Source organism: Necator americanus, chromosome III (assembly GCF_031761385.1).
Source record: "Necator americanus strain Aroian chromosome III, whole genome shotgun sequence".
Classification (NCBI taxonomy): Eukaryota; Metazoa; Nematoda; class Chromadorea; order Rhabditida; family Ancylostomatidae; genus Necator; species Necator americanus.
The window spans coordinates 6,635,789-6,659,065 of record NC_087373.1 but is presented as its reverse complement, the minus strand read 5'-3'; the positions used below and the strand labels follow the sequence as shown (position 1 = coordinate 6,659,065).

The following is a 23,277-nucleotide window of genomic DNA, read 5'->3' as shown; positions in this document are numbered from 1 at the left end:
GCGTTTGAGTCATGTCGGACGATGCGGAGCAGGCCGTGCCGGAGAATCGCGGCAGCAATGCCGCTATCGCTGCCCGAGATACTGAATCGATAAATGATGGCCGTGCGCTGGTAGCGCCGCATATTCGAAGCGGTGATGTTATCTCGTAAGTAAAGCACTTTAGATTCCTTGTTATTTGAAGAACAGTGGACCTTCTGATGAAATTTATGTACATGATACGTTTATGTTTGGCCACGTCTGCATTGTCTGGAAAAAAAATTGCTAGTTTAGTTTTATTTACCTCCTGTTGATAGTTCATGTCTTTGGTAAATAGGTTTATGTTGTTTTAATATCGATTAATGGATACGTTCACTCTCGTATGATGTCCTGCTATCATAAAATTTAGTTTGAGGAGCTATACCAGGGTCTAAACGACGTGAAGCACGTTACAGTTGCGTAAGCGCATGTGCTCGAAGCGGCGCGGTGAAGCGCAGCGGTTGTGGTCGAGGTAGGACCCCTGCTATCACCTCGATTCCAACTGCTACCTCCAGTGCATCGCTTCGAGCGCAACCGATTACGCAAGTGCACCGTGCTTCATGTCGTTTGCGAATATAAATCTTGGTTTGGAAAGCTGACTTTTTTTTACTAGCAGTGTCATTAAGTTTCCTTAAATGAGATATCTCGTTCAGTATACACTGAGATTGTTGGATTAACTTTCTATTGTTGTTTAGGCCGACCAGAGCGGTACTAACGTTATCGAAGTCGATGTTCAACGCTGGATGTTTTTCGTTGCCATTTGCCTGGAAACTAGGTGGTTTGTGGGTGAGTTTTTTTTTCTGCTGATCTTACATCAATTTTCGGAGTTTTCTTTTCAATGAGCTAGATTTGTCCGTTTCTGATGGAACTCATTGTTTATGACTTTTGCAAAATTATGCTCGCATTTAGAGTCAAGCAAATAAATGGATTGTTTTTCTTGTTTTGTTTAGGTATCGTTTATTCTCACTTTTGTCATAGCCGGTTTTAACTGGTATGGAAACCACATACTTGTACGTGCAAGTCAACATTTGGCGAAGAAGTAAATACCCTTGGCATCTTTTTTAAAAGATTTCTCTGAAATTATTTTATGAGGCTCAGTTTTTATATTATTTTTTTTCTGCAGGTCAGAACGTTCAGCACTTGACTACGGTCATTTTGCAAAGAAAGTCTGCGACTATAGTGATATTCGATTTCTCAGAAACAACAGTAAGGCAGTAATGTGAGTATCCGATTTTCCACAAACAATTTCTCAAATTGGTATTGTTTTAATGACATTATAATGCCAAAATACTGTCCTTCATCGGCAAATGAAGTGAAACATATAAATTATCGCAAATTCTCTTATTTTAGGTATGTTGTTAATGTAACTATTCTTTTCTATCAACTTGGAATGTGTAGCGTTGCCATACTCTTTATCTCAGACAACATGGTGTGATTTTATTCCTTGATTTACAATTCCTCTGGTTCCTAGCGACATCCTAATGATTTCTAGGTAAATTTACTTGGTGAAGATATCGGAGGTGACAAGCACACAAAAATGGTTGTAATGGCAACAGTGACATTGGTGTTCATAATAGCAACGAACATGTTCACGGAAATGCGAGTGGTGTCAGCATTTGCTCTAATCTCATCGGTTTTCTTCATCATCGGTGCCACTGTTATTATGCAGTTTACTATCAGGTGAGGGAAGAGCTTCCTATATCCATCCTATTTTTTTATGCTTCCAAGCTCATATTTTTGTCACACATTGTCGCTATTTATCACATTTCTTTTGTGTGTACCTTTTCCATATAGCTTTTTTTGGAATAGTGATGAAAAATGCGTATTTAATGCGGCGATTAGATAAGCTTCTAGTTAGCTTTCTTTTTCTGCTGTTAAATTTTCACTGGACAAGTTGTTTTGGATTCTATCTTACGCTTCCCAGGCAACCAAATCAATGGCGGAGTTTGCCAGGTTCAACAAATTTCACGGGTACAATAATGATGATCGGAATGAGCATGTACTCCTTCGAAGGACAAACAATGGTAAGTGTAAACAGCAGCCTAATTTGTTTGTTTCAGTTGGTGTTTCTCAAAAGTCCTTAAATCATAATGTTTGGACTGTTTAATATTGCGTAGATTTAGATCCTCCCGGTCGAGAACAAACTGGAAACACCTGAAGCATTCCTGGCTCCAAACGGTGTTCTTCCGACAACGATGATTATTTGCACGTGTTTCATGACAGCGCTTGGCTTCTACGGCTACACAGGATTTGGTGATAAAATTGCGCCGACAATTACAACAAATGTGCCAAAAGAAGGGTAAGATTTATATTTAGAATAGATGGGACAGCAGGGAAGATGGAGAACTCATCAGCTAATCACAGCACAATAAATTACTGTCTTTGTGTAACTGACATAAATACAAATTTCAGCTTGTACTCGACCATCAACGTGTTTCTAATGCTACAATCTATGTTGGGCCATTCGATTGCTATGTATGTTGTGTTCGACATGTTCTTCAATGGATTCCGAAGGAAATTCACAGCAAGATTCCCAAATTGCCCCAAATTTGTAGCAGATAAGGTGAGATTGCTCAAAGATTAGGTGGAAGCAGTGTAGCTGTTCCTATTTTAGGGATTCCGACTATTCTGGGTCATGGTTACTTACTTGATGGCAGTTTTAATCCCAAAATTGGAAATTATGATCCCATTGGTGGGTGTAACTAGTGGAACGCTATGTGCTTTGGTTTATCCACCAATATTTGAGATGATTACGTTTTGGACAGATTGGAAGGTGCGTTTAATGTCTATTCAACATCGTCCAATTATTTTTTCATTCTTCAATTGACTCACGTGTCTATCGTATCTATCTCGGCAGTGTATTCTTATTATCCTTATTCTCTTATTCTCTTTATTTTTATATATTTGCAATGTTGCTTCCACGTTTTAATTCGTGCTTTCTTAAAAAAATAGCAGTTTCTGGTGGTTGGCTCTTTATCATAATGTGTATTCCTTTTTATTGTTTTGGCACAGTTCATTCATTTGTTTTGGTTTTCGGTCGTTTACTATTTTTATAATTATATTATATATCTTCTCCCTCACTTCTGCGATATTTTTTTTATCCCATAATTTTCTCTCGTGTTTTCCCCTCTTCACGCATTCTTCTCCCTTTTTAGTCTGTCAAACATTGCCATTTCAGGGACTTTTAACCTACCGAGAGCGGATGTTCAAAATAGCTCTGAACTGTTTTGTGATTTGTGTTGGGTTCTTCGCCATTGGTGCCGGATTGTATGCAAATGGTTTAGCAATTTACCAATCATTTTCTAATGATTTCTCATCGGTCTGATGCCTTCTTCTTTCTCATTCTTTTCATATCATCACGTTAGGACTGGTGTAACCACTTTGATGTGCTTCTAAACTGTATGTCAACCAGGTGCTCATAGATTGCAGTAAGAAGTCTTATTTGTCTGGCAATTTATAGCCCTAGAATCAGCGTATATGTCAGAGAAAGAAAAAAAGGCAGAAGTCATCACTGTGCGTGTTGTACTCGGCTAGCGCGACACGTCCGTGGCGGAAGCTGGAATCGGTGCTTCGATGAGTGCGATCGATCGGTGGGTTCGATATACAGGCGGAACGGCACTGTCCACCTTCATCGCGGACGCGTCGCGACAGTTTGGTTGAGCACATCCAATGATGACTACTATATGTAGGCAAAAGACTAAATATAGTCGGTTCAAGACGACATGAAGCATGGTGCAGTTGCGGAAGCGGCGCGTTGGAGATAGCGGTTGGAATTGAGATGGGCCAATCGACGACTGGAGCAGTGAATGGTGGCAGGAGGGGTCCCCACTCGATTCCAACCGCTACGCTCCACCCGCACCAGCAACTGCTTATGCAGCTGCACCGACCTTCATGTCATGTTGACTCTACTATATTTAATTTTCCACTCATTCTTTGACTTGAGGGTACCTGGTTTGACAACGGTCGTCTGCCCATTTTACTTTTGTCCTTTTCGTTGGTTTGTCCTTATCAAATCGCCACAAGACCGGCGTAATTAAAAATTGCGCCAGTATTAGGTCAGAGATGATATGCTTTCCCACATTTTACTTTTCAAATGCCCATCTTTCTGCTAACCAACAGTTGGGTATGCGTTAAAGCCTTTACTTCCAGCATTCAGTTCAATTTTCTTTCATTTCTTCTAAAAAATTGTACTCGACGTTACAAGCCACCGTCTGATCGAAATGTTTTCACTAATGCCCGCCGCAAAGTTCTATTGATTTCTGGCCAATCGATAGTTTCACTGTGATCTTCACATGTTAGTGATACTGTATTTATTATGTATGACCGTTTATTAAGTGACCGTTGAGTCGAAGAAAAAGACCAGAATTTGAACAGAGAAGCAGAATGACCTCTACATCTCTTTTACACAAAAATAGAATCAGAACGTCTACTGTAGTCATTACACATTGGTGTGTTATTATAGTAGAATGAGGGATTGATGACGTCATTTTGAGGTAGATGTTTTCTGCTTCTTTGATAGTTCAGTGTCAGAATGTTACACGGTTTTCCGGTTTTCGATGTAGCACATCTCCGCAATCAATTTGCCTTTGTTCTGTGTTTTACGGTTTCTATTTTGTTAATAATGTATTTATTGAATGTTTTAATAAAATATAGTATGAATGTCTCTGTTGTTAATGTAAATCAAGACGGATTAGAGTTACTGTTAGAACTAAGGCTTTTAACATTTGTTTTATGCTGTATATCTAATCTATCTATCTAATTAATGCGCGTAATCACAGTGTGTGCGTAAATTGATTACATAATTACATAATTAATTACATAATTCTGGATTAAACCGAAAACTGAAGTGTCACGCGAACGATTTTGAAAGAACAGGATTTGTGCTCGTTCATAGAAAATGATAATGAACGACAGCAAAACCACAAGAAGAACGGGTTTTAGTCGAAGAATATGATGATGTTGACCTAAATGTCATCGAAAACGTAGGGGTTATTAAATTCTGGCCGCTAGCCAGATTCACTACCTCTGCGTCTCCAACTACAGTACATTTCTATTTGTTGGAAAGTTTTGTAAATATCGCACAGTTAGTTGAAAGCAAAGTCGGATCTGGCCGTTAAGCTGTTGATATGATCCCGACGCTGATGATCTATGACGGTGCTTAATCTCTTCGATTATATGGAGGTGAAGACGAGTTTTGAACATCTCGTCGTCGTCATCACGGGCTAATGTCCGGTAGCTGGCAACCACATCGGCGCCACCACTGTTTTCCTATCGTCCTTACTCAACGAATCGACATTTATTTCGTAAAGTCTGCGTCTCACGGACCTTTTCTTATTCTTTACTGAATGATTTTTCATTTTTCTAAAAAAAAAATTGAAGGAAAGTTGCAAGCAATTCTCTCTCTCTTCTTTGCAAACTTCGCAAAGAATCAAATTAAAAAGATGTTCTAAGCGTCTAACACAAACTTTTTCCTAGATTTATAGGGAATTTTCTTTTCACTCAGAAAGTTCCGAGTTATAGATACTCCACCTTTCAACTTTTTATGTCTTGTTATGTTTTGAGAGAAAGCGATAAGAAAATTATCTTTGATTTGTGTGCCGAAATCCACTGGAACAACAATAATACAGCATATTTTCTTTTTTTTTTCTTTTTTTTGGGAGGGGGAGCTATAACTTTTACTTCAAATCCCCATTTTAGTTAGCCTTTTTTTAATATATTTTTCTTTAGCATTAAGAGAACAAAATATAATCGTATCTGGTTCGGATTAATATGCACACATCAGTAACAACAGCATTTTCCTTTCCCGAGAAAGAAACCGTGATCTGCAAAGAAATGATGAGAAAAATACGAAAATAAATAATAAATAATAATTAGAAGATGATGAAATAAGGTGGATATTTTCAAAAAGGGGCCCCATGATAAGTCTGAAAATAGATCATTCACGAATTTTTGAGTGAATTTCCAGAGAAAATTCTAACTCATTTGCGAAAAAAAAATTCTCTGTGGTTTCCTTTCCTTTTCCTTAAATTACTCATTGGTGATATATTTTCCTTTGCACCTGAAAGTCTGTGAATTTGCTTGCATAATTTTAAATTTTCAGTGTGTAATTTATAATGAAATTGCCTATAGGTAGAAATTACGATGAAAATGTTGACTATCATCGTTCTTGCTGCTGTAACTGTTGCTCTAGGTTGGGCTGACAGTAACACGGAGATTTTACCGGGTAAGTTACTGTAAATTTAACATAGACGTACAAAGATGAACTGGAATAAGTGTGATCTGACATGTGACGTTGTAGCCGATTGCGATTGTCGTGATTGGTATGGCGCATGTCGACGTTACGGTGATAAATGGACCGACGATGAGACATGGATGTACGAGTGCAATGGACGAAATGGGTGGGACCTTCCTCTCACTCCGTGGGCGGGGTTTATTAATCCTCAATGGCTGTTTTCTCCATTTTATTCGAAGGGAACATACCACAAATATTACCATATTGAGATCTCTCCACAAAAGGACTGGAATAGGGTGTCAGATCACAATTAAAAGGCGCCGTTTCATTTCAGACCACACTTACAGGCGGCCATTCCATCCATCACACCCATTTCCCCATAATTATCTCGAAAAAGGTCGTGGAAAATTGCCCTGTCGATCGAATTTTCCTACGAAGCACCTAACAACGCTCCCACGTACGCGAGTCCAGGCATACTCACCGCTTTTTCAAGCGAGGCGAAACCTGTGGGCTTCTGTGGGTGTGTCTCTCGCTCACGGGCAGACGTGATGCGTATGCCTGGGCTTGCGTGCGTGATGTGTTGCTAGGTGCCTCGTAGAAGAATTCGATCGAAGCACTTTCACGTAGTTTCTCATGACAAACAAAAAGAAATTAGCGTAATCGCGCTCATATTTGTGATCTACACCCTTAAACCCATCTATCCATCCGTGGAAAAAGCCCCATATCATCAATTGCTTATTTGCGCTGCCCTTAATGATTTCTCTTATAAGTCTAACGGATACTTGTTGACAAGGATAAAGTATGGAATTTCTGTGCGTGTATTCTTATTGATCGATATTGATTTCTGTAGAACAGATGCACGTCTTGTTGCGTGCACAACCGCAACATCCACGAAAGAGGGAGTACCTGTTGGGGCGAATCGAACGGTGGGACTACTATGGTACAGTTGTGATGCGAATGAGCTACGATTGAAATATGATTCAGGTGAACTTTATTGATCATTGATTTTTTGTTTTGTTAGTGAAACCTTGAATTTTGATGTTCTCAAAATTTTTCTCTACATTTGTCTACAACATTTACGTGGCAAGGATGATATCGCTAACAATTTTTAGAGTTGATTTTTTGATATCACGCATCCTTCCTTTCTTTTCATCTTTCCGTTCACGACCATCTCGCACTGCGATGCAGTCGCGTCGCAATAGCTACAACGTGACTTTATTGTGACAGAAAAATAGAAACAAAATTTCTAATTAATCAACATTTGTGTTTCCCTTGGAAGAAAAATCCTCGAGAGACTGAAGATCTTCAAGCGATCTATTATTTAGCGTTAATTAATCTCGTAAGGTTTTTCTTCGTGATTCTCATTGCTAGCAGCCAATTTGAACCGTTTATTCGAATGCCCAGACCGATATCGATTGATGTAGATCAGCGCAAAGATACCCATGCGGTTTTCCTTTTTTTTTCTTAATCCCTGTTGCAAAGTTTTTCTTTCATAATTCCTGTTACAAAAGTCCTGTATGTAGAAATCGAGGCTGAAGTTTGTATTGAAGTGAAGGTCTCACATAGTTGGCATCGGATGTGTTCAACCGGTAGAGCGCAACGCGTCTGAGGGAATTCATGCCCTTCCGCCGCCTGATTTGCGTTAGTTTGCAAGAAAAAATCCATGCAAACTGAAAGATTTTCGTAATACTTCAGAATCCGGGCGTTCTCTCGGAAAACGATAATAGGCTGGTAACTTTGCGCGGACAAGAAGATCCGTTATTGATTGCTGCGAACAGGTAAGAGCTGATCGCATTTGCGATCAATAACGACCAAGCAAGCGTACCATGACAAACCGTACTTAACGTGACTCATCAACTGTTAGAAAATCGATATCGATTAGTTGCTGCTGCATCCCTCACCGTTCCTGAGCAGCCCAAATAGCCATTATCGATTCATTCATAATTCAGAACCACACTGCTTAGTAAACGGTGAGATTAGGAAGGTGCGCTCCGAATTTCGTGACGGGCGATTTCAATGGCTATGTTTGGAAACGGGGCGTTGGGTTATCGGTGGGTCCCAGTCGGATTCCCCTGACTCTTTCTAAGAGTAAATAACTCGATTTTTAGGGTGTTACTACGCGAATGAAACGCATCCGGATGTCTACCTGAAAATCGGTGAACATGGTTTCAATGGGGTCATTAAACATGTATGCGATCGATATGAAGATTATCCGGGACGTGTACAGTACTATGCGGAGGTAACGTCGCTAGAAAAAACTAAAAAAGAATTAAAAAGTGGAATAAAAACTAGGGAAGTAAGAAATAAAACAAGCAAAGGAAAATAATAATTTAGGTACGAAAAGATGTCCACGTCAAACATCCAACAAATAAAGGAATCAATAAGAATTTTCCGGAACCTGGTGATTTGAGAATTAAAGGCAAGGTGAGGTCCTGATTAGAGTCAGAAAATTATTATCTCACTTGACAACACAATTTGTGCAGCGATGCCACTCGAATTGACTTTTGGTGCATTTGCGTAGTTGGTTGCGTTCACGATGGGACCCTCCGCAGCCCCAATCCAAGGAGTGCGGAGCTGAGCGAGATCCCTTAGTGCAACTGGGCTCGGAAAAGTCCAAGCTCCATCAATGGCGCATTCGCTGATTTTTTCTTCGTGTTTAGGTGGACAGATGGTTACATGAAAGTGCATCGATGTTCATTGCAAATGTGGAGACGCTTCGCGGCAAGATACGGTATCTGCCAGCGTCACGGCGTCAATGGCCAACCGGACAACATTAGAGTTTCACCGATATTTTTGTACAGTGTTGTATATAATGACGAATATGATGATGAAGTGAATATTGATTGAATAAAAAATCAATAAGTTTGCGGTCGGTGCGGCCCGAACTCCGTCCATTGAGAAATCAGTTGACATTTATTACATTTATTAGTACAGTACTACAGTACTACAGCACTACAGTACCACATAGCTAAGAGTGTATGAATGACGTGTTTATACTTTGATGGACCTTTCGACATGAAGCTATGTCACATGACATGTGTGGCCAATCACAGATGGTAGACGATGTCCGTTAACCAATTAGAAGCTTGCCTAATTTCTGTAGACTAACTACTCAGTGAAATACCGGTATACAAAAGGCTCATTTATGGTCGTTTCTGTCCCCCCGTATGGACCCTGATTCAAGCGGACAGCGACAATCTCATAAATTCCTACAGAATATCCATCATTATGTGCATGTATCCTTATATACATAATGGCTACCTACTGACGTCATTTAAGAAGGAAAAAGAAAAACGGACGCAATCCAAGCGTTAACTAGTAGGTTGTACTTTTTTTTTTGAGGATGATTGATGTCGACACGACCGGTTCCGAATCACTTTCTGATGCCATTGTCGCAGTTTTGTCGTTGTTCCTCGTTTAGTTGCCTACTTATTCTATTCATCTCTTTGGTGTAATCACACCAAAGAGCGCTGGAATACAGTAAGATTTGACTGAAGTCGCATTAGTCGTATTTCAGCTCTATCGTCGGGGCTCTCTTTTGCTGAAATCTGTATCTTTATGGTCCATAGGTATTTTAGTAGATAGAAATAAAATACAAGAATTAAAGAATAGTTAAAAAAAGTAAAAGAAAGAATATAAATAACTCAAAGGAAAAATATAAGAATAAAATAACATCTATGTATATTTATTTTATTCTTACATTCAATATATGTGTATATATATATATTTACAGCATATGTAGATAGTGAATAATTTGACTTATGGAGTCCCGTAAACAAACAAACAAAAAAATTAGCGTCTATTTCCAATTCAGAAGGGTCCACTTTCAGCCAACCCACTTTTCGGATGAAATATGTAACGAAAACTTTAAAAAATATTCTCTAGTATGCGAAAGAAGCAGTTGGATGCTGCTCCAATTCGCCAAAGTCATTCCGATGGGCCGAGACATGACCTAAATTGAAGAGTTTCACTGGAAAAATTGAATAGAAGACGGTAGAGAGTTCAGGTTGTCGGCGCATAAAGGAAAAATAATAAATAAAAAGATCATATGGTCCAGTACTTCGTTAGAGCACTGTGATGGTGGTTTCATTTCGAAAAAATTGAGTTTTAACTTAATTCAATCTTATTTTTTTATTTTAAATCCCTTTTTTTAAATTTTGTAACGGAAATAGAATGTATTGAGGCAATTTTGAAGAAAAAACGCCTTGTGAGCAAAATTTTTTTTATGAAAATAAAATGATTATGAGAAGAACCCTACACGAAAAATTTGTAATAAAAACAAAAGACTAAAAAAGTAAGCCAAATATTATTATGTTCAATTAATTTATGCAATTCTTAAATAATTCAGCCTATTTATATTAGAAGAAAAATAAAGTTATGGAGAATAATAATAGAGAAAGAGTAAAATAATAGAGAATTAAATACGAATTGAAGGTTTTATTTAATTTTTCTGCTCTTTATTTTATTTAATTTCCATTATTTCTCTTTTTCTTTCCTTCATTGTTTTCTCACAGCTATTATGCGGAGATTTTTAGCGGTGACCTTTTTTTCTCGATATGCAATCCAAGAACAAATTCCAGGAACAGGTTCTGAACGTAGTATAATGATGCAATTTTGCGTCCTGCTGGAAATTTCTGCTATAAACTCTGAAACTTGTATTTGTATTTGCCGATGAAGCCACCTCAGCAGGTAACGGATTCGGCGGCTGCGACGAGATGTTTGCTTTTAGTTAAGCCCTCATCGTTTATTCGTACGTTGTGCTCAACGCCACCAGTTGAAGAGCACGAAGCTACGTCTGACAACCGCACCTTAATTCAACCTCGGAGTTCTGGTCGCCTACGTTTCAACGATGACATCATCGTTAGCTTCGTTAGTTTCCCGGTTTCGCCATTACTCTCATTCTTGAAAGTTTCCGGCTCTTACCAGGATAAGGATGTTCAATGACTGTTTCGAGGATCTTTTTTTTCGCGAAGAATGACGTGAACTGTTTGGTGCTTCAATTCTTCGCCTTATACTTCCTCGAGCGAACGTTTTAGGTATTTAAGCAGTTGCACACATCCATCCGACGCTCTTCTGCCTATTATTTTCGATCCGGATATATTTTCCTTTACTGAAAACTCTCGTAGACAGACAAATTTCACTCGACAATTTCTCTCGAATGGTACAACTGAGGAAAAATCCGATTTTTTCCCACTACCATTGATTGAGCACTCATACGGCTAATAGTCGCTCACTCGTAAAAAAGAATAAATATGATTAAAAGAAATAATCAGGGCAGATTTGCCACGCATGTTTATTCATGTCTAAACACAATTTTTAGAAAGACTTTTGCTTCCTGATCGATCGTCTAGTCGTTAAAAATTATTTCGAAAAAATTTTAAAAATGTAAAATATAAAAAGTACGTATGCGTATCGCATGTCGTAGCCAAAAAGTACAATTCTTGGGCAATTACGACCAGTTTGTAAGCAACGCTTATGTGAGTTTCATCTTTTGAAAAGAAAAACGTTGAAAATCCTGTTGAACACAGCTAATATCGCAGCTATTCATCCGCGGAGACGCTCGCGACGCACCGCTTCCTACACAACTCACTGCGCCAGGCGCGCAATGAGCTCCTAACAAATAACACTAACTACGTATAACTTGTTCATTCGTAATATTCTTAAATTCATTTAAATTGTTATGTTGTCACGACATTTATATGACATCCTAAATAGAGTACATATGGTCGCTGATTAGAATTCAACTTGAAAATCACTAATTTAATTTAATTTATTTTCTGAAAATTTCCCGCTTCCAACCAAATAAATGCGAAAACATGCGAATATGACCTTTTATGGGTTCAAGAAATAGTGTAATTTGATTTCAATTGCATTATTCCTTGTATCCACAAACGTTGGTCCATAACCGAACATTTGAACGCAAATTTCGACTCGATTTGGTTGAGACAATAAGGAATGAAGGTATAGATGCCTTATCAGTACTAGTATGAGCGGTGTTGACAGTTTTGAGGACAAATTTGAAGCGTGGTGGGCGTTTTTGACATTCTTCTTCTTGCAGGCTAGTCTTTTCTTCACCATTATAATTATTATTATTTATTCATGTTCCTGAGTCTCATTTAAACAACGTGAAAGTTGGATGTACTGATGAAAAACTTTCAAAAGTCATCAGAAACATAGAAGTAAAGAGATTTTCTGATAGATAATGGTTAGAACTATTTCAGGAGACTTATTTTAAGTTCTAACTATAAATCTCATTCTCACAGATGTATCTTTGCTTTTTTAGAATTTCCTTCCTTTCTTCCGTTCATTTACTCTTGTGATATCACTAATGACTCCGATTTAATCTCAGTTTATCTGAAAATCGGTATGAGATTATACATTTTGGGTCATTTTTGCCTGTTTTACTTTTTTTTCGCTCTTTTTTTTGTGTCTCCTTTGACATTGCTAAATATTTAAAACTGCCGAAATCGAATGGACATTGAATAGTCCTTTTTTTGCAAAAAATTTACAAATCACTATGTTCAAGAAAGCATGAAACTTTCCTCGGATTGAAAATTTAGATCGTTTTTTTCTGTTTTAAAATAGCTGAAGATTATTTAATCACGTTGTAGAATGGTGTTAAAATCTATCGAGTACTGTGTAGATCGAAAAAGGAGATTGAGAAAAGATTTGAGAACAAGCAAAATAGCTTACGATGTCTAAGTTTAATTTTACCTTTAGCATAGAACCTTAGCAGTTCAGGATAACTTTTTTATTTCTGCTGAGAGTGCAAAACTTCAGGAATTTTATTCTCTTCTTTGTTTAAGGGTTATTTATCCGTAATTAATATTTTGTCGATATTTATGAATCCTTATCTCTTCATCTTACTTATTTTATTTATAACACCAAAAACCAGAGCAAAAAAAGACATTAGTATTCTTGTTGTAAAAAAATAATTCTAGGGATTTCCTTTTTATAAATGGAGCTGATACGATGATGGATAAATCCAGCATTCCTAGCATCAAATCTTGATGAAATAATAGGCTCAGTTTTTTTTCCTCTTATCAGAGAATTTTCTAGGATTTCGTGAAATTCCATTGACAAGAATTTTTTGCTTTAAAAAAGATAGAAGATATTCTTTTATGTAGAAGCACACGGTTCTACTAGTTGTTTTATTATTAGTTATTCTAACAAGTAAGTAGTATGAACAACATTATTGATTACCTCCGGGTAATTGTTAAATTCTCACGGTCTTGGCTGCATAAGATGTTGAGACTGGCATCATCATACGTCAATTTCATCTATCTGGAAGTTTCATTGAATTCATTCTTCTCACGATATCGGAATAAAGAATAATTTGAGAAATCCGGGAGGTTTAACTCTGAGAGTTCGCCATTCTCCCTAATGAAGTTATTAATTCCTTGTTTTCTGAGGAAACCTTGAAAAAATATCGATTTCCTCGGATGAGTTGCTGTTCACCTTTCGAGTACCGCAAAAGTGGGTCTTATGTCATACATAGAGAATCTAATGTCTCTCGCATTCCAGAGAATATTCCAGAAACCGGAAGGTTTCCGCCGCTATTTACGCTATTATTCCTTTCTTTTTCTGAGTTTGTGCAGGCAGTAATGCTAAATTATGGGGCAACGCTGTGATGGAGATCTTCCGGTGGCTGTCGACGAATCGCCGCTGGATAAATCCATGTGGAACAACGCATTGCTACTTATAAACCCTTCACTGTGCTAAGGATTCAGAATTCAACCATTTACCGCATTCTCAACATACTAACTTCAGATTAATCGCATTCTTTTCGTGTGCAGAGTTGAGCTGTTTGTTTGTTGTTTATGTTGTTTGAAATGATAATTATTAGAAATAAAATACTACCGTAATGATTTCACTCGCTTCTTCTTCCCAATTCCTACCAGGCTCTCCATTCATCTGCATCAAATGATATGTTTTTTTTAGAACTTATTTACTAAATTCATTAAAATACTAATAAAATAATAATAATAATAAACAAAAATACTCTCACACCATCCATTCTGACTCTTGGTGGTATTACGTAGAATCTTTTGCTGCTATTTCCTTCAAAAAAAAATGCTAGGAAACGTGAGAACGTGGGCGGAGTCTACCCCGATCCTTATTGGCTGAACCAAGCTATACTACTTATTTACTCCAGAATACGGACAATCTTACGAGATCTTAGGATTATTGACGTTCCGAAAAATTCGTGATTCTTTACACATATTTGTGATATTGAATTCCAGCGCCCTGCGTGAAATCGCTTCTGTTTTCATACGAATCCCACACTTCATTTAGATCATGAACGCTGAAGAATTTCGAAAATACGGTAAAGAAATGGTGGATTTTGTAGCGGATTTTTGGGAGAATATTCGAGAACGTCAACCGTTACCTGACGTTAAACCTGGATATATCAGTGACGTGGTGAGTAAACGATTTACTTATCGATACCAGTTCAAGTCTGTTAGTTTACATTTGTTAGCTATTGCTCCAATTACCTTCATATTATCGAATAATGTAACTATTGTCGGAGTGTGGGCTGTACGGGATTGTTTGAAGGCATTAAACAATCACATACAGCCCACAATCCCACGAATCTGAGGTGGTACGGATTCCAGGTGGAGTATTCGTATACGGGATCGTAGATTATGGAGAGAGAGAGAGATGATTCCGTCCATTTCTTCCTAATTCCCGTAAAAAACGGCCCGGAAGATGCGGCGCGCTCCAATCGAACTCGTTGTAGAAAATATCGCCCCGGAATAGCACAGTCAGTAAGAAATGCAGTGGCTGAACGGTCGATGGTTCGGAAGTGCCCTAGTGCCAACTAAGCCTTTCCGATCTCTCTGGGGTCGAAAAATTGGTACCAGACTTGTCAGGGAGGATAGAAACAGTGGCTTGGTGATCGGCTCACCTCCACAAGTCATTGTATAGGCCAATTACGGGTTCCAAAAACTTCAACGATTACGAATTCCAGTAAAACGCGTTGGCGCATCCCAAGTGGATTGATACGCCAGTGACTTTATCTTTTAAGCAATATGATACAGCAACAAAATGAATTATTTAGGATAATATGAAGTAATATGCAATAGTATTACTATATAATCGCAAAAATATTGCTATACATATTATTACAGTAGTATTGCAGTAATAATGTAATGTATAACAATATTTTAGCGTTTATACTGTATGCTGTATATCATACAGCTGAGCTACTGAGGCTTAAAGGCATCACTCCACGACTCTGAGGTGGTATACCCCATACACTCGGTAAGAGGTTCCACTGTCTGGACGATAGATCGCAGGTTCGAATCCGCCCTTGCGCTCACCAAGCCTTTCATCCCTCCGGGGTCGATAAATTGGTACCAGACTTGTCTGGGAGAATAAAAACACTGACTTTGACACATTGGCTAACCCCACAAGTCATTGCATAGGCCAGTTACACAACCATAAACCTCAAACCGTTCTGAATTCAAGTGAACGAAGTAGCGCGGGTCCCAAGCGGATTGATTAACGCCAGATACTTTATCCCTTATCCTCCTTATCATATTGCTCAATTGCTTATGTAGTTTTTATTACATATATTTTCTTACTCACACACTCTTTCTCTTCCTCTTTCTTTCTTCCCCTCTCCCTCTCTCTGTCTACACCTTCATATTTAACCCCAAATACATATTAGTTTTGGCTCCAGACGAGTAATTCAACGAGAAGGTGCATGGTTGCGAGAGGCAGAGACAGACAGAGAGGGCTCATAGAAAGATTCTATATTTTAGGATCCCATATTATTTCTAGGAATTAATTATTTACAAGTACATATTGAAGAATCAGTGAAAAAAAAAGCGCCTTCAGGTTCCCCTCGGCCCACCTACTCAACCAGAAGATTGGAAGACAATTTTCAGTGATTTGGAAAATGTTGTAATGAAAGGTATAGTTTGGTAAAAATTTCGAAAAAAAATCGCTCTTATGTAAGATCTCGTGAAGAACTATGGTAGCTGTTGGCTTATGTTTGCGTGGGCGACTGCAACGCATCTGCAACGCGTCCCTTTTATCCACCATAAACATTTACAACTCTCTGTCGCGTTTCGATCAAACGCACATTGCGCTATTTACATTATCCTCGTGGGCGATGGTGATGAACAAACGTGTAGCCGTGCAGGTGCCTACGGTAGATTCGCCTTATGCAGACACAGACTGGCGCGACGCCCAAAGCCCTAAGATATTGGATTTTGACTGTAGTAAAAGATGGTACCGTTACTCCCCTAAATTTTTTTTGCACTCTTTGCAACCATACATTTCCTCAATGGGAATCTCATACGTACCACGTTACTGTTTGTCCTAAAAAATATAGGATTTTTTTTTCTAAAATAGAGGAACCAAGATTAAAAAGCACTTATCGATCATTGAATCAATAATTCAGGCAACACTTATTGGCATCATCCACATTTTTTCGCGTACTTCCCGACTGCATGTAGTTATCCGGCAATTATGGCCGATATTCTCAGTGGTGGTATAGCTGGTATAGGATTTAGCTGGGTAATTGTTAACTTTATAGAAATCGGAGAGATACGATCGATAAAATCAGAAATTATTCAGAAATCAGGTCCTGCGATGACAGAACTTGAAATGGCTACGTTAGACTGGTTGGTTGATGTATTGGGTCTTCCAGAACATTTCAAGGTTTGCAGATTTACTCTGCTAATGAGATCCAGAAAATTTTGATCAGCTCAGATTATTAGTAGATGAAATTAGAGAGCGAAATAAAAAGAAAACTCATTCCAGAAATTCCTGGGATGAAAGAGAGAGTCATATACAAAAAGAGAAGAAAAGAAATTTGCACTTCGATTTATTAGCAGATCAAAAATAATGTTCTAGTGATCTATAGCACCATAGACGATCGATTGATCGAATAATATGGTGTTTATGCATCTTTTCAACATAAATGTTACATAATAACTGTAAAGACTCAAGCCTAATCGATATATTGATCATCTCTCCAGAACTCACATCCCGGGCCTGGTACCGGCATCATTCAAAACACCGCCAGCGATGCGACAATAATAGCGATCATGGCCGCTCGGGCAAGAGCTGTTGAGGTGTTTTTGATCTACTGTGATCTTTTGAATCCTCAATTCAATTGATATTATCGTCATTTACCTCATAGGCAGTGAAAAATGAGTCCAGTTCGATATTTTCGTGGATGGCTAGCACAGAACTTGGAAAAACCGTAAGAGGAATCCTTACGAAAGTAAGACAGAGTACGGTACGTAGAGATTTGTTCTTCACTAGTAGTATATGGATTGTCATTCAATTAAAATCCTCCTTGTACAATTTTTTTAGACTTCTCTTGCATCCTCTTTTTAAACATTTTTCTTGTGAAGGCAGAAAAAATTGCGGTAGATTCGTCCAACGTATATGAGGATGTTTCCATAATTGTAATCGATCGATTTTCAGATCGAAGACGAAGAAAGCGGCATAATTTGCCCTTATTATCACGATCCTGCGATATTCGAGAAGCTTATCGCCTATTGTTCGGATCAGGTGTGTGACTGAAGCGGCGAGAATATTTTCTCTTCTGCGCTCACATGTAAAACATGAATATTGATGGAAAAGTTACAAAAAGAGAAATAAAGAGAAAAAGAAAGGACGAAAAAGAAGAAAAATTAAAATTGAGAAGAATTATAAAATAAAAAACTATTGAAAAAAATCTAGTCACAACTTTCTTTGCAGAATGCAACGAGTGTATATTATTGATTGACTGTGTCTTAATTGATTATCCGTGCGTAATCACATTAATATGCGACGTTGGGTGCCGGTTCGATCAAAGGCAGAGTGTCACGATTTTGATGTGGTGCGGAAACCACAGGAACCGCTCATTTTCCTCTAATCATCGTAAAAAAACGGTGTGGAAGACACCGTTCTTTCCTACGATTTCAATTGCAACGCGCCATTCTTGTACATGTGCCGCAGCTGCAAGCTGTGCAGTGAGTTCTGCTCGACTGCCTATTCAAGTGAAACCAATAAATAGGGGAATGCTTAGGGGATCAGATCGTATAAATAAAGGAGCGTTCTGACGTAAATCGTAGGAAATAAAGCGATTCCTACGCCGTGCTTTAGGACGACTAGGAAGAGGTGAGAGGAACCACCTGTGACCCCGCAATCTACAATCCCATCTCTAGCATTTCCCGCGGATTCCCTCACCACGTCGGATTCGTAGCACGTTGGCTTGAAATAAGGTGTCGAAGAGAACTAATTGGTTTCCAACCGAACTTGAGGCTTTCGTAGTGGTTTCCGCACCACATCAAAATCGTGTTACGCTGCCTTTAGGAACGGCGAAGATCCTGAGAAGTTTCTGCGTCAAGCAAAAGCCAACCAACGCAAACATACGTAATCGCCGGTAGAAATTGAACTTTCTGGATGTAGTATGTATCTCTTCGTTTGTCATTATGCTTACATTATCATTGGTGTCTTTGCTCTCATTATTAATATTTTCTCCTGAATTCATCTGGTGTAAAATTCGAAGCTAAAGTACGTCGCGCTCTAGTGTGTGAGCTTGTTCAAATCTTCTAGACGTAAATAGAAGAGAAGATTTCTGTAAGCATAAGCCGTTGTGTTAACAATAGATTGTATTTTCGAATATATAATCAGTTTCACAACTCTTTCATATAAAATCGGAACTTGTTCCAATATCCAGTCTCCGGCGCTTACGTTAATCCAGCGGCGGACCGCGGCGCGTCCGCAGTATGTAGTTCCCGTACTTCCTTCTGTTCTTCTGCACACACAATCTCGGTACTGTACAAACCGAACGCCGAAAATTTTGACCAATGGACCCTTGTTAACACATTTTCTGTTTTTCAGGCTCACTCCTCTGTCGAAAAGGATTCGATGCTCTGTGGTGTGAAATTGCGAAAATTAAAAAGTACCGTCGATCCTGAATTCAAAAATTACACGGTGACAAAAGAAGTTCTCGAGAATGCTATTAAGGTTTGTCATAGATTTGAGCAGTCTGCGGAAATCCCCTTCCTACGGAGAGAGCAGTTCTGGTACCGACATTTTTAAGTTAGTAGATAAGTTGGGAAGAAATAGTCTCATATTTCCAACTTGAAGAAATTGGGACCTTAAGAATTTTTGCTGCTGCAAACTGGGAAGCACCGACCATAGGCGTTTTTGAGATCTACAAGATTTCTTCATCCGTACATCCCTCAAGCACAGTTTTAATTTGAAATTTTCTAATTAAAAATAATTCTTGGAGTTTAATGATGGTCCCACCATGAAAATTCAACCTTGAAACAGCACATCATAAAATTGACGTTGACGGGACCTCTCCACTAGAGCTATTGGCATGCATTATGAATGTGATGACAGAATTCAAAATCCAATTCTCGTAGATTGTCCTGAAAGACGGCATAATCGATCGAATTTTCCTACGAGACACCTAAAAACGTGTCACTTATGGAAGGGCAGGCTTACGCGCGCATCTGCTAGCGAGTAGGAATGTCAGCGTCTGCAAACTACTGACTGTCCGCTCGCTCAAAATCGTCAATTTCGTCGTATATCTCCTCTAACTCTTTAGGAAGATAGAGCTCGTGGACTTATACCTTTCGTTATGATCGCCACGATGGGTACAACCAGTTCATGCAGTATTGATCGATTGGACGAGTTAGGACCGATATGTAATCGAGAGCATATGTGGTTACATGTTGATGCAGCTTACGCAGGTTAGCCAGTACAATCTGCATCGTTGTGTACTCTATAGTTACTGTCAAGCTATTGTATTGTTGTTCGAATAACCGTCAATTATTGATTTTCCTGATTTTCCTGTCAGGATCCTTCCTTGCATGCCCGGAATTTCGTTACATGTCAAAGGGTATGGAATTAGTTGACTCGTTCAACTTCAACGCACACAAGGCGATGCTGATCAATTTCGATTGCTCTCCTATGTGGTAAGTATGGGTATCGATTTCTCGCAGTCTCTGGAACACTGCGGATTACAAAGTGGGATCCCATGATGAGTTGCACATCAATCAGTCGCATCGAGCCACTATGCTGTGCACATCTGTTCCATTTAGCAAAACACTGAAAAATATGGTAGCTTTGTAAGGGATTTAGCACAAAATACAAATGATCGATCCGTTACTGTACATTATTGATCGAATTGTGCAAAGCAAGCCAAGCAGGACGTGCTGCTCTACTTTTTTGGCTCCTGTACTGGATAGTTTTCATCCATATCATTCATGTGGAAGTCACCCTATTACTAAATAGAAACTATTTTGATACAAATGACTAGTTTTTGTCCTGTAAGCAGTATTGATTGACCTAATGTACAGTATTGATTGATGCGTGATATTTTAGACGCATCCAATTAGAGAATTAGAGACCTGACGCCATTTCGTTCAGGTTCAAAGACGGGACTACAGCGGCCAAATATTTCACTATAGATCCAGTGTATCTTAAACATGAGCATCAAGCCGTAGCATCAGATTACAGGGTAAGAATCAGAGAAGCAGAGCGAAAAGATCAGTTACAAAATAAACTTTTTTTTTTCTCTTTTGCAGAATCTCCAAGTAGCACTAGGTAGACGATTTCGTGCTTTAAAAATATGGTTTGTGTTGCGAAAACTTGGCGTTGAATTCATCCAAGCATTGTTAAGGAGGGTGAGTTGTCCGTCATTGTAACAGTTGTCCGAAGAACGGCATATTTATAAAGCGTTCTTAAAGGAATTCCAATCACTGTAATGTGTTTTGTATAATACCGTGCCTTATAGTGTGAAATTGTTTAAATTTTTCGATGTCAAAATTGTAAAGTGAGCATGTTCCTCTATGTCAGTTGTCCTTCCCAACATTCCTATAAAATCGAATTTTTTCAGCAAAATATCCAAGCAATACTGTTCGCCAAGTTAATCAACGACGACCAAATCTTTGAGCTGTTTGTTCCACAACACCTTGGACTTGTATGTTTTAGGATTAAGGATGTAAGCCTTTAAATGTATCTATTGGTACTTACGAATGCAGTATTGATTGATTAGTTTTGAGATCCAAGGAGATTAAGGTGTTCATATTTCTGAATTTTAGAGCACAAATGAAGAAAACGAGGAGCTATGTACAGCAATCAATGATGATCGTCGAATACATTTGGTTCCTTCGAAGGTATACTTTCATTGACAACAGTAATTGGAGAATTGTGCACTTTTACTTTTTTTACGAATAGCAAAAACATTCAATACAATACAGGTGTCGGATAAGAATGTAGTTGAGGCTAAATGAACTTCAACGTTTGCTGTCAGCTCAAAACGAAGTTCGGTGCACTTGCGTATGCGGTTACGCTCGAAGCGGCACGGCGGAGATAACGGCTGCGATCGAGTGGGGCGCTCTCTTGCTGCACAACAGAAATAAGTAAGAGTCGCGCCTCGATCGCTGCCGTTAGCTCTACCGCGTCATATCGAGCACCAACACTTACGTATGGTACGGTCAAAACGACATGAAGCACGCACGCAACTGCTTACGCGGATTCTCTCGCGGTGCTTCGATGAAGCTTAGCGAGTAGAAGCGTGGTGAAACCCTTGCTGGCAGCACCCATCGCTGCACCAGATTGCGACGGTCCCACCTCAGTTCCAACCTCTGCCTCTACCGCGCCGTTTCGAGCGCGTACGCAAATGCACCGCAACTACACTCGGGATTCATGTCGTTTTGATCCGACTATAAACTACGCTTCATGTCATTTTGATTCGATTATGAATGCAAAAACCTAACTATTAAATCACTAAAAAACTGAGTGTGGACAACCTCATAACTGTTGTATTACAGGTTCATGGAACATTCTTCCTTCGTCTTTCCGTTTGTAGTCAACTCACTACCGATGACGATATAAGATTTGCTTACAACGTATGTAAGGATGTTTTAGGAAGACTCAAAGGAAGAAAAAATTGATGTTCCTTTGATAACTTACTGACTTAATTTCGATAAGAGTGGCTTATTAGAGACACAGGCATGGAATTTAAAGAAATAATTCAATTCGCTTGACTCCAGAGTCTTTATTCTATCAGAATCATTTATCAGTATCGTTCCTTCACAGTTCAGTTTCTAGAGCATCGAACTAAATTTGTTCACGCTGTTTTGTAAATCGTACGATAATCAAGGCCGAAATTCATTGAATTTTGTATCTTCAGTGTTCGTTCGTCATTCAGTTCATTCATTTGTCCTGCAAATTTGAACTCATCTAGAAATGTATCTTCTGCACCTTCTCTTGTAACTGAACAGTTCCTAGAGCATCGAACTAAATTTGTGGGGGAGGATGTGATGAACTTTAGAAATAAATCCCATAGAGACAAGATCTCCTAGCCCACTCTAAATCTCTCTCAGAGAAGGCAAATCGTCACTTCTGATCATAGCAACTGGTTCTCCGATTAAAGTATACTGTGCTTATAATATGGCAAGTCTAGTGAATGTATTAGGTCATATTTTATGAAGCATAAAACTATGGTCATCACACGAAATCAGCATTCCAAAACAAAAATCAATAAACATGAAAAACGCAAGACGAAAGTCGATGCCCATTTGTTAATAATGACAAGATTCTGTAAAAAAAACAGCCATGTTAAATACGAAATACCAAATATATTGATAAATGACTAAAGCTGATACGTCAGATTTTAAATCTCCCACATATCAAGCATTAATCGATAGTATTGGCACGATTACGCTGAAAAAGTAAGTGTGCATTGAAATGGTAGTAACAAATAATACTACGAAAACATAAAGGAACAAAAAAGAATTGGGAACAGCAGTGAATAGGAGCGGATCTATAGGAGTTTTGAAACGAAGTAGATCGATGTGACATGTCGTTTGTGACCCAATCATCACAAATTCACGGATATTCTATACGGACTAGTGTTAGCTGTAGTCTTAGTGACACATTTGCAGTCTTGCGTTGTCTACATAAAAGCTGTAACGGTCGGTGGAGACGAGAGAGAGGACAGCCGGCACCCCCACAGGGGAAAAATTTCACAAATCACAGTAAATCGCAAATCCGACGAATGCAGC

At 38.7% G+C, this 23,277-nt stretch overlaps 2 protein-coding genes across 5 annotated transcripts; both read left to right on the top strand.

Annotated features, from left to right (window-relative positions):
* Positions 1–11: 11 nt before the first annotated feature.
* On the top strand, positions 12–9,024 carry RB195_008781 (uncharacterized protein; the record flags this gene model as incomplete). Of its 3 annotated transcripts, XM_064195450.1 has the most annotated exons (17): positions 12–145; positions 711–801; positions 966–1,054; positions 1,139–1,234; positions 1,366–1,444; positions 1,508–1,695; positions 1,940–2,039; positions 2,139–2,314; positions 2,428–2,578; positions 2,630–2,788; positions 3,194–3,334; positions 6,145–6,238; positions 6,314–6,413; positions 7,098–7,231; positions 8,197–8,298; positions 8,356–8,486; positions 8,908–9,024. In XM_064195450.1, the coding sequence occupies 17 exons, from the start codon at positions 12–14 to the stop codon at positions 9,022–9,024; spliced, it is 2,082 nt and encodes a 693-aa protein (XP_064046593.1). The 3 variants fall into 3 exon arrangements, with proteins under 3 accessions (XP_064046593.1, XP_064046595.1, XP_064046594.1); XM_064195449.1 differs by lacking the exons at positions 6,145–6,238; positions 6,314–6,413; positions 7,098–7,231; ... (1 more) ...; positions 8,356–8,486; positions 8,908–9,024 and having other exon boundaries at positions 3,194–3,340; XM_064195448.1 differs by lacking the exons at positions 12–145; positions 711–801; positions 966–1,054; ... (6 more) ...; positions 2,630–2,788; positions 3,194–3,334 and adding an exon at positions 8,582–8,671 and having other exon boundaries at positions 6,157–6,238.
* A 1,894-nt stretch (positions 9,025–10,918) lies between these two features.
* Positions 10,919–22,709, top strand: RB195_008780 (uncharacterized protein; the record flags this gene model as incomplete). Of its 2 annotated transcripts, XM_064195446.1 has the most annotated exons (17): positions 10,919–11,116; positions 14,543–14,668; positions 16,091–16,166; positions 16,659–16,774; positions 16,835–16,918; positions 17,239–17,334; positions 17,403–17,501; positions 17,693–17,779; positions 19,097–19,222; positions 19,812–19,956; positions 20,064–20,181; positions 20,636–20,726; positions 20,794–20,892; positions 21,105–21,209; positions 21,310–21,384; positions 22,042–22,119; positions 22,689–22,709. In XM_064195446.1, the coding sequence occupies 17 exons, from the start codon at positions 10,919–10,921 to the stop codon at positions 22,707–22,709; spliced, it is 1,740 nt and encodes a 579-aa protein (XP_064046591.1). The 2 variants fall into 2 exon arrangements, with proteins under 2 accessions (XP_064046591.1, XP_064046592.1); XM_064195447.1 differs by lacking the exons at positions 10,919–11,116; positions 22,689–22,709 and having other exon boundaries at positions 14,546–14,668; positions 22,042–22,164.
* Positions 22,710–23,277: the final 568 nt, after the last annotated feature.